An 11,501-nucleotide genomic window follows, 5' to 3' on the forward strand; every position below is an offset into this window, starting at 1 on the left:
ATCTCAGCACTTTGGGAGGCCAAGGCAGGCAGATCATGAGGTCAAGAGATCGAGACCATCCTGGCTAACACGGTGAAACCCCGTCTCTACTAAAAATACAAAAAATTAGCCGGGCTTGGTGGCGCGCGCCTGTAGTCCCAGCTAGTCAGGAGGCTGAGGCAGGAGAATCGCTTGAACCTGGGAGGTGGAGGTTGCAGTGAGCCGAGATCACGCCACTGCACTCCAGCCTGGTGACAGAGGGAGACTGTCTCAAACAAACAAACAAAACCTTTGTCATAATTGAGAAAACCTACAGATTACTCCTTGCTGTGGAGGACTATGAAAGATGTTACTAGCCGGGCGTGGTGGCTCACGCCTGTAATCCCAGCACTTTGGGAGGCCGAGGCGGGCGGATCTCGAGGTCAGGAGATCGAGACCATCCTGGCTAACACGGTGAAACCCCGTCTCTACTAAAAATACAAAAAATTAGCCAGGCGTGGTGGCAGGCACCTGTAGTCCCAGCTACTCGGGAGGCTGAGGCAGGAGAATGGCGTGAACCCGGGAGGCAGAGCTTGCAGTGAGCAGAGATCCCACTGCTGCACTCCAGCCTGGGCGACAGAGCAAGACTCCATCTCAAAAAAAAAAAAAAAAAAAAAAGACGCGTTACTGCCTAAAGCTAGAATGGATGAGGGAAAGCACGAAATTTGTAGCATGTATGACAACTTAAGGGGGAAATTGATTGCCTGGACAAGAGAGGCCTAGTGATGACCACTTTGTACAGATCATGTATATCTGAAAAGAGAAGAGCATGGTTGCCTGTATTCTTCCTTTCCTCTCCACAGAGCAAGCAGCTGACATTCTCCTGATAACAGCCAGGAACCTCCCTTTCCTTATCAAGAAGGATGCACAAGGGCCAGGCACCCTGGCTCACTCTTGAAATGCCAGCACTTTGGGAGGCCAAAGCGGGTGGATCACTTGAAGTCAGGAGTTCGAGACCAGCCTGGCCAACATGGTGAAACCCCATCTCTACTAAAAATACAAAAATTAGCCAGACATGTTGGCACGCACGTGTAATCCCAGCTACTTGGGAGGCTGAGGCAGGAGAATCGCTTGAACCTGGGAGGCGGAGGTTGCAGTGAGCTGAGATTGCGCCAATGCACTCCAGCCTGGGCAACGGAGCGAGACTTGATCTCAAAATAAATAAATAAATAAGTTAAAAATAGCCGAGTGTGGTGGTGTGCATCTGTAGTCCCAGCTACTTGGGAGGCTGAGGTGGGAGGATCATTTTAACCCAGTAGTTCAAGGCTGCAATGGGCTATGATCACAGCACTGCACTCCAGCCTAGGTGACAGAACGAGACACTGTAGCTAAATACATGTGAAATGTGAGCTTGCTTCTATGAAAATAACTTTTTATGTCAGATTTCATGTTTGAAACAGCTACACACAATTTCTGATAACTTTTTATCAGGAGAAATAGGCTTTGTAATAGTAGTCTCTGAAATTCTTGATGGCAACTAATAGTGAGAACCTTTATTCACAGCTGCAGATGATATAAAATTTGGACCTTTTTAGGCCGGGCGTGGTGGCTCATGCCTGTAATCCCAGCACCTAGGGGGGCCGAGGTAGGCGGATCACCTGAGGTCGGGAGTTCGAGACTGGTCTGACCAACGTGGAGAAACCCCGTCTCCACTAAAAATACAAAATTAGCTGAGCGTGGTGGTGCATGCCTGTAATCCCAGCCACTTGGGAGGCTGAGGCAGAAGAATTGCTTGAACCTGGGAGGTGGTGGTTGCGGTGAGCCGAGATCGTACGCGCCATTGAACTCCAGCCTGGGCAACAAGAGCGAAATTGTGTCTCAAAAAGAAAAAAAAAATGTACTTTTTTTTTTTTTTGAGATAGTATCATTCTATCACTCAGGCAGGAGTGCAGTGGCTTGATCACAGCTCACTATAGCCTCCACCTCCCCAGTCTCAGGTGATCTTCCTACCTCAGCCTCCCAAGTAGCTGGGACCACAGGCACACACTGTGATGGCTGGGTTTTTTATTTATTTTTTTGTAGAGACGAAGTCTCAGTATGCTGCGTAGACTGGTCTTGAACTCCTGGGCTCAAGTGATCCGCCCTCCTTGGCTCCCAAAGTGCTAAGATTATAGGTGTGTGCCACCACATCCAGCCTGAAATTATTTTTTAATCTCTTTCCTTTCCTTTTTTTTTTTTTGAGACAGAATCTTGCTCTGTCACCCAGGCTGGAGTGCAGTGGTGCCATCTCAGCTCACTGCAACCTCCGCCTCCTGGGTTCAAGCAATTCTCCTGCCTCAGCCTCCCGAGTAGCTGGGATTACAGGCATGTGCCACCATGCTCAGCTAATTTTTGTATTTTTTTAGTAAAGATGGGGTTTCACCATGTTGGCCAGGCTGGTCTCGAACTTCTGAACTCAAGTGATCTGCCCTCCTTGACCTCCCAAAGTGCTGGGATTACAGGCCTGAGCCACTGTGCCCAGCCTCTTTTCTTTCTTAAACTGCGTCCTGGCTATGTTAGTGTTTATTTTATTATAATCCTTAAACTAAACTTATACATTCTGTTATGGGTTGAATCGCATCCTCCCTGAATTCATGTGTTGAAGTTCTTACCCGTAGTACCTCAGAATGTGACCTTATTTTGTTTTGTTTTGTTTTTTTTGAGACAAAGTCTAGCTCTGTTGCCCGGGCTGGAGTGCAGTGGCACGATCTCAGCTCACTGCAACCTCCACCTCCTGGTTCAAGCAATTCTCCTGCCTCAGCCTCCCCGAATAGCTGAGACTACAGGTGCATGCCACCATGCCCGGCTAATTTTTATATTTTTAGTAGAGATGGGGTTTGGCCATGTTGGCCAGGCTGGTCTTGAACTCCTGACCTCATGATCTGCCCGCCTCCGCCTCCCAAAGTGCTGGGATTACAGGCATGAGCCACTGCGCCCGGCCGCTCATTTGGATATAGGGTCGTCATAAATGTAATCTGTTAAGATGGGGCCCTACTGAAGTAGAGTGGGTCCCTAATCCAGTATATCTGATGTCCTTACAAAAAGGGGAAATTTGGACACAGGCACACACACAGAACACCAGATGGAGGCTGGAGTTATGCTGCCAAGGAACCACCAGAAGTTAGAACAAGGTTGGGAATACATCCTTCCCTGGCACCTTCAGAAGGAGCACAGCCCTGCAGACACCTTGATCTTGAACTCCAGCCTCCAGAACTGCCAGACAATACATTCCATTTTTTTTTCCTTTCTGAGACAGAGTCTTGCTCTGTCACCCAGGCTGGAGTACAGTGGTGCCATCTCAGCTCATTGTAACCTCCACCTCCCAGGTTCTAGCAATTCTCCTATCTACCTTGGGTGAAAAAGCGAGACCCTGTTTCAAACAAAACAAAACAAAGAAACTAATCTCTTAAAGAGAATTGAGAAACTTTCAGTTTTCTGCACGTGGGGATAGTTTGTCTAGCAGAGGGCATATTCGTTGCTTGAAAGACTGGCAAAATCCCTCCTGTTGTTTATAACACAGTAAACACTGGGTGAGTTTATGCATTCTCAGAAACTGTTGGTTGGGGCTCCAACACAGAAAGACAGCTGTACCTGTGCCATGTTAAATCAGAGAAAAAGGTTGTTGAATAATAAGTGTTATATGAGTTGATTTAAGTTAAAAATATTTTAATTTGCCTTGAAAAGTCTGTAAGGTGCACATTAAAAGGTCAACAGCAGTTAATAGGCCAGCACAGTGGCTCATGCCTGTAACCCCAGCACTTAGGGAGACTGAAGCAGGAGGATCACTTGAGCTCAGGAGTTCGCGACCAGGCAGGGCGACATAGCAAGACCCCATCTCTAATTAATAAATAATAATAATAATAATAATAAAACAGCAGTTAGCATCTGAAAAAAAAAAAAAACTGTTGGTTGAGTATAAGCTGGCCTAACCCTTTTGGCAAGATTTCCTATCTTTTTTTTTTTTTTTTTGAAACAGAGTGTCGCTCTTTTGCCCAGGCTAGAGTGCAGTGGTGTGATCTTGGATCACTGCAACCTCTGCCTCCCACATTCAAGCAATTCTCATGCTTCGGCCTCCCCAGTAGCTGAGATCACAGGTGTGCACCACCACACCTGGCTAATTTTTGTATTTCTAGTAGAGACAGAGTTTCACCATGTTGGCCAGGCTGGTCTCAAACTTCTGGCCTCAAGTGATCCTCCCACCTAGGCCTCCCAAAGTATTAGGATTACAGGCGTGAGTCACCATGCCCGGCTCCTACGGTTTATGTTTTGGCGTACATAGGATCATATGGTATGTCCTGGGGATCTTCTCCTATTATTACCTATGGATGTACCTAATGCTTTTAAACTGGTATATAGATAACATAGGTGTACTATGTTAATTAATTCCTCTGTTGATGCATATTTAGGTTGCTCCCAAATTTTTAATATTACTTTTAGACCCAGAAGTCTGAAAGTTTTTAGAAGTTTTTTTTTTTTTTTTTTGAGATGAGGTCTCACTCCGTTACCCAGGCTGGAACGCAGTGGAACGATCACTACTCACTGCAGCCTCAACCTCTCCAGGCTCGAGTGATCCTCCTACCTCAGCCTCCCAAATAGCTGGGACTACAGGTTAGTGTCACCACATCTGGCTAAGGTTTGTATTTTTTTTTTTTTTTTTGAGACAGAGTCTCGCTCTGTTGCCGAGGCTGGAGTGTAGTGGCGCAATCTCGGCTTACCGCAAGCTCCACCTCCCGGGTTCACACCATTCTCCTGCCTCAGCCTGCCAAGAAGCTGGGACTACAGGTGCCTGCCACCACGCCCGGCTAATTTTTTTGTATTTTTAGTAGAGACAGGGTTTCACCGTGTTAGCCAGGTTGGTCTCGATCTCCTGACTTCTTGATCTGCTCACCTTGGCCTCCCAAAGTGCTGGGGTTATAGGCATGAGCCACCGCACCCGGCTGTAAGTTTTGTATTTTTTGTAGAGACACCATGTTGCCCAGGCTGGTCTTGAACTCCTAGGCTCAAGCCCGCCTCAGTCTCCCAAAGTGCTAGGATTACAGGCATGAGCCACACTATGCCCGGCCCCCCAAAAGAAGTCTTTAAAGTTTATTTGATCCTTCATTGGACTTTTAAAGTGAAACTCTTAGAGCATCTATTTTGTGCTAGGTTCTGTGGGACATGAAGAAGTGGTCCTTGCCTGAAGAGAGCACCCAGTAGGAGGTGGCACAGGATTTCCGTACACACACGAGTGCTCACAGCAGGGATATTGGGACCCATACCCAGGAAGGAGCAATCAATGCATCCTGAGAAGCGGGAGCCACAGCAGGCCTCAGGGAGGAGGGAGCATCTGAACTTGGCCTGGAGGGTTCCCACAGTTGCAGGGGCTGGAGATCCTGGCCCAGGCCCAGCCCCTGCACTCCTGAAGTGGACACTCTAGAGACGAGTGGAGGATGAACACTGTTTCTGGTTTGGGGTGGTTTGTGTGTTTGGGGCAAGGGAATTTCTCAGGTTGCCCTTATTTTCTGAAATGCACATACTCCTGGATGTTTCTGTGTAAACCATCAGCTCCATTTTGGCCAGAGCAGGAGTTCCTCTCAACTCTCCATGGGGACTGGGGAGGTGGGGGATGCAGATATCAGACAGACTCATAGCCTCTGAGCTTCGGGGTAGCCTGTGGGTCTGGTGAATACTTCTGTGGTTCTCCAAATGTGATCCTTGGCCAGTAGCACCAGCATCACCTGGACATTTATTAGAAATGCAAATTTTTGGCCGAGCACAGTGGCTCACTCTTGTAATCCCTGGGCTTTGGTAGGCCGAGGCAGGTGGATCACCTGAGGTCAAGAGTTCGAAACCAGCCTGGCCAATATGATGAAACCTCATCTCTTCTAAAAATACAAAAAATTAGCCAGGCGTGGTGGCAGGCGCCTATAAGCCCAGCTACTCAGGAGGCTGAGGCAGGAGAATCGATTGAACCTAGAGGTGTGGAGGTTGCAGTGAGCCGAGATCAACGCCACTGCCCTCCAGCCTGGGCAACAAGCGCGAAACTCTGTCTCAAAAACAACAACAATAACAACAACAACAAAGAAATGCAAAATTTCTGGCCTCATCTCAAACCTATTGAATCAGAAACTTTTAGAGAACTGGTTCCTGTAATCTGTGTTTTAACAAGCCTGTGACTCTGGTTTGAGAACCATTGATGGCGATATTTACTCCAGGTGACCCAGGGAAGCGGGGCCCAGCCTGGGCTCCCCCGACCCCTGTCCACCGTCCCCGACTGCTCTGTGCTCACCTCCAAGAGGCTGAAGCTGTTCCTGACTGATGGCTCGCAGGAGGATTGGGAGCTGGGATGCTGCTTGGCTAACGTCCTCTCCTGCAGGGAGGGGGTGAGCTCTACAAGGGGGTACCCAGGGCATTCTCTGGAATGCTGCCTTCCTTCCCATGCATACTACCTCCCTCCCACTTAATGTACTAGGTGGCATTATTAATAGTATTATTAATCCATACATTCATTCAACATTTTTTTTGTTGATTGTCTACTGTGTATAGGTTGGTTTGGCTACTGGAGATACAGAAATGACTGTGATATCACCCTAGTCCACAAGGAATCCACGGTCCAGTGGGGACACTGGGGTGGCCAGCAGGCAGTGATAGAGCAATCTCATACAAGTTTATATTACAACCAGGTGCAGTGGCTTGTGCTTGTATTCCCAGCTACTCAGGAGACTGATGCACCTTCTTGGGAGGTGGGAGAATCACTTGAGACCAGGAGTTCCAGACCAGCCTGGGAAACATAGTGAGGCTGTCTCAAAAAAAAAAAAAAAAAAAAATTAGCCGGGCTTGGTGACCCGCACCAGCAGTCTTAGCTACTCAAGAGGCTGAGGAGGGAGGATCGTTCGAGCTCAGGAGCTTGAGGCTTCAGTGAGCTGTAATCATGCCACTGCACTGTAGCCTGGGTATATTATATATAATATATATGTATAAAAATATATGTATATTTATGTTTATTTATTTATTTATGTTTATTTTTTGAGATAGAGTCTCACTATTTCACCCAGGCTTGAGTACAGTGGCACAATCATGGCTCACTGCAGTCTCGAACTCCCAGGCTCAAGCGACCCTCCCACCTCAGCCTCCTGAGTAGCTGGAACTACAGGCATGTGCCACCACGCCCAACTAATTTTTAAAAATCTTTTGTAGAGATGGTGTCCCCTATGTCACCCAGGCTGGTTTCAAACTCCAGGTTTCAAGCAGTCCTCCCACCTCAGCCTCCAAAAGTGCTGAGATTACAGGCATGAGCCAACATGCCCGGCAATTTTTTTTTTTTTTTTTTTTTTTTTTGAGATGGAGTCTTGCTTTGTGGCCCAGGCTGGAGTGCAGTGGCGCAATCTCAGCTCACTGCAAGCTCCGCCTCCCGGGTTCACGCCATTCTCCTCCCTCAGCCTCCGGAGTAGCTGGGACCACAGGCGCCCGCCACCTCGCCCGGCTAATTTTTTGTATTTTTTTTTTTTAGTAGAGACGGGGTTTCACCGTGTTAGCCAGGATGGTCTCGATCTCCTGACCTTGTGATCCGCCCGCCTCGGCCTCCCAAAGTGCTGGGATTACAGGCGTGAGCCACCGTGCCCGGCCTTTTTTTTTTTTTGAGATGGAGTCTCACTCTGTGGTCCAGACTGGAGTGTAGTGGCGGGATCCCTGCTCACTGCAACCTCTGCCTTCTGGGTTCGAGCAATTCTCCTGTCTCAGCCTCCCGAGTAGCTGGGATTACAGGTGCCTGCCACCATGCCTGGCTAATTTTTTTGTATTTTTAGTAGAGATGGGGTTTTGCCTGTTGGCCAGGCTGGTCTGGAACTCCTGACCTCAAGTCATCTGCCTGCCTCGGCCTCCCAAAGTGCTGGGATTACAGATGTGAGAGACCGTGCCCAGCCTCCCACCCTTTTTTTTTTTTAAGAGATGGGGCCTCCCCATGTTGCTCAGGCTGGTCTCAAACTCCTGAGCTCAGGTAATCCTCCCACCTCAGTCTCCTAAAGTGCTGGGATTACAGGCATGAGCCACCACGCCTGCCACCCCCCACCCCCAAATTTTGTTTACAGTTAATATTGCAAAGGCCTCCTCTCTCTATATGCTTTCTTGTCTTTCCAATCCATGCTCCACATTTTTGGAGATGGAGTCTCGCTCTTCCTCCAGGGTGGAGTGCAGTGTTGCAATCTTGGCTCACGGCAACCTCTGCCTTCCAGGTTCATGCAATTCTCATGCCTCAGCCTCTTGAGTAGCTGGGATTACAGGCATGCACCACCACGCCCGGATAATTTTTTTTTTTTTTTTTTTTTTGAGGCGGAGTCTCGCTCTGTCTCCCAGGCTGGAGTGCAGTGGCGCAATCTCGGCTCACTGCAAGCTCTGCCTCCCGGGTTCACGCCATTCTCCTGCCTCAGCCTCCTGAGTAGCTGGGACTACAGGCGCCCGCCACCAAGCCCGGCTAATTTTTTGTATTTTTAGTAGAGATGGGGTTTCACCGTTTTAGCCAGGATGGTCTCGATATCCTGACCTCGTGATCCGCCCACCTCAGCCTCCCGAAGTGCTGGGATTACAGGCGTGAGCCACTGCGCCCGGCCAATTTTTGTATTTTTAGTAGAGATAAGGTTTCCACATGTCTGCCAGGCTGCTCTGGAACTCCTGATCTCAGGTGATCTGCCTGCCTCGACCTCTCAAAGTGCTGGTATTATAGGTGTGAGCCACTTTGCGCTTGGCCACTTTTTTTTTTTTTGAGATGGCGTCACGCTCTGTCGCCCAGGCTGGAGTGCAGTGGTGCAGTCTTGGCTCACTGTAACCTCTATCTCCTGGGTTTAAGTGGTTCTCCTGCCTCAGCCTCCTGAGTAGCTGGCACTATAGGTGCCGGCTGCCACGCCCAGCTAATTTTTGTATTTTTAGTAGAGACGGGGTTTCACTACGTTGGCCAGGCTGGTCTCAAATTCCTGACCTCAAGTGATCAACCTGCCTCGGCCTCCCAAAGTGCTGGGATTACAGGTGTGAGCCACAGCACCTGGCCTAGAGTGAAATACTGAAAACCCTCTCATGGCTTTCCAGGCTTCTGAGGGATGAAGTCCAACACCTTAGGCTGGACTATCAGACACTGCATAGTCTGGTCCTGCTGACTTTGGCAGGATTTCTCTCATCACTGGCCCTGTAACACTTCAAGGGACTGCAGTGATGATGCTTCATAGAATATGCCGTATTCTCTTGTACCTGCATGTGGTACCTGTGTACCTACTGCTCTCTGTTTAGAACTCCCTTTGCTGCTTGTTTGGCGAACTTCCACTCATCTTTCATGGCTCAGTTCCAATACCATCACCTCTGGGAACCATCTCTGCCTGCCCCAGGAAGACTGGGACCTCCTTTTCCTGTCCTCTTTTCTTTGAACCTGTATATACTTTTTTTTTTTTTTTTTTGAGACAGAGTCTCACTCTGTCACCCAGGCTGAAGTGTAGTGGTGATTTTGGCTCACTGCAACCTCCGCCTTCCAGGTTCAAGCAATTCTCCCTGCCTCCTCCTCCCTAGTAGCTGGGATTACAGGCACACACCACCATGCCCAGTTAATTTTTGTATTTTTAGTAGAGACGGGGTTTCGCTATGTTGGGCAGTCTGGTCTTGAACCTCTGACCTTAGGTGATCTGCCTGCCTCAGCCTCCCAAAGTGCTGGGATTACAGGCGTGAGCCACCGCAGTCTTAAATGGTTGGGCTACAATGAGGATTAGGAAATCTATCAATTATTCAACAGAGAGACAATGAATGGATCAAGGGATCGGGGAGCTCCCTGACATTACAGAACAAATGCAGTATACTGTGAAAGCGAGGCGGAAAAGTAGGTTTTGTTTGCGAGTCTGACTTTAGGATTGCAGGTGAAACACTTGTGTGACCCTGGAGCTGTGTGGCTAAGGTGCTGCGGGGTCACTGGAGAAAGGTCAAGGGACTGTGGCCCAGTTGGCCCGGAGGTTGTTCAGGTCTCCCAGATTCCAGGGCAGCATTATGAGCCACGTGACAGACCTCCCCTGACTGGCTGACAGCGAAGCATAATTGAGAAGATGGCGGACCAGCAAGGACCTCATCAGAATAGGTCTGTACACAGAGCGGCATAAAGAGTGCAAGAGGGTAGTAGACCGGGCGCGGAGGCTCACGCCTGTAATACAAGCACTTTGGAAGGCCGAGGCGGGCGGATCATGAGGTCAGGAGATAGAGACTATCCTGCCCAACACGGTGAAACCCCGTCTCTACTAAAAATACAAAAAAAAAAAAAAAAAAAAAAATTAGCAGGGCGTTGTGGCGGGCGTCTGTAGTCCCAGCTACTCGGGAGGCTGAGGCAGGAGAATGACGTGAAACTGGGCGGCGGAGGTTGCGGTGAGCCGAGATCGCGCCACTGCACTCCAGCCTGGGCGACGGAGCAAGAATCCGTCTCAAAAAAAAAAAGAGTGCAGGAGGGTAGTTAAGGAAAAGGGGAATGCCGACCCTTTCTCCTGTTGGGGCCAAGACAGAGGCGATGTGGGCAGGGGAGAGAGGCCGGGGAATGCGCAGAAGCCGACTCCATCTCTGCACTAACAATGGACTAGGGGCAGGGCTGGATTTTCGGAGGCAGTGTGCAGCTCCCAATAACTTGTTCCATGGGTCTTCTGTGAGCCTAGTTTCCTGGTGGGTACCGAGGGGAGCGCGTCGGAACCGTACGCTCCTTTGAGTGAGGGGAATCCGGGAGGATCCAAGGCAGGGGAAACAGGGCCGAGCGGGAAAGCCCTTGAATGGGGGGCGAGACCCGGCCAGGCCCGCTGGACGAGCCGCTCGTCTCCTTGGTGACGGGACGCGTGGCCCGGAAGTGGGCGGTGCTTATGGCCGGGCGGGGCATATCTGTGACGCTAGGGGCTGGGCCTCGATGGCGAAACCCAAGCGGCTCCCGGGGGGGTTTGAACTGGCCAATGGGCGAGCTGCCGACCGGGTGTCGGAAAAGGAGGCGGAAGCGGGGAGGAGCCGCCGCCAGAGCCAGACTGCATCCGCCGCGGCGTCTCCATGGCACGACCCTGGCCTCCGACTTCAACGACTTCATAAGGCGGCGTTTCTGGGCGCAGCCGTGTCGCTCCTGGTGAGAGGCCGCCGGCAGGCGGGATCCATCGCCCTCCGGGGCACCGCGGGCGAGACGTCGCCTTCGCACCCCCCGCGCGGTCGACCCCGCGGCGCCGTCGGGTCCTGCGTTCCCCGCCGCGTCGCGCTCGTCCCCCTCCTGTCAGAACCTGGGCCCCCGCCCCGCCCACCGGCGCGGGGCCTCTCCTCCTCCCGCTAACGGGCGGTCGGCCGCCTCCCTCTCCTGCCCCTCCTCTGCCGCCCGCGGGCAGGGCTTCGCCTTTCTATGGGCAGAAACCGGTACCCTCCTGCCTGCTGGTGGGTGGCCGTCCCTTCTCTCCGCCGACAGAGGCTCTCCCTCGCTCTGCTGCCCGCCGGCGGCATCGCCCCAACCGCCTTGCCCTCTCCGCGGGCCTCCACACGGCAGTCTT

At 50.8% G+C, this 11,501-nt stretch overlaps 1 protein-coding gene across 9 annotated transcripts in view; it reads left to right on the top strand.

Moving 5' to 3' along the window:
- Positions 1-10,842: 10,842 nt before the first annotated feature.
- ODF2 (outer dense fiber of sperm tails 2) overlaps positions 10,843-11,501 on the top strand; it is a 47,133-nt gene continuing 46,474 nt past the window's right edge. For 2 of the 9 annotated variants that reach the window (XM_030817937.1, XM_003264208.3), the window contains exon 1: positions 10,849-11,092. In XM_030817937.1, coding sequence (XP_030673797.1) covers positions 10,929-11,092 — 164 coding nt within the window. In that variant the 5' untranslated portion in view covers positions 10,849-10,928. Of the gene's footprint in view, positions 11,093-11,501 lie in introns of all 9 variants that reach the window. The other 7 variants (XM_030817938.1, XM_030817943.1, XR_004031442.1 and 4 more) reach the window with 5 other exon arrangements.

This window comes from Nomascus leucogenys, chromosome 8 (assembly GCF_006542625.1).
Source record: "Nomascus leucogenys isolate Asia chromosome 8, Asia_NLE_v1, whole genome shotgun sequence".
Lineage (NCBI taxonomy): Eukaryota > Metazoa > Chordata > Mammalia > Primates > Hylobatidae > Nomascus > Nomascus leucogenys.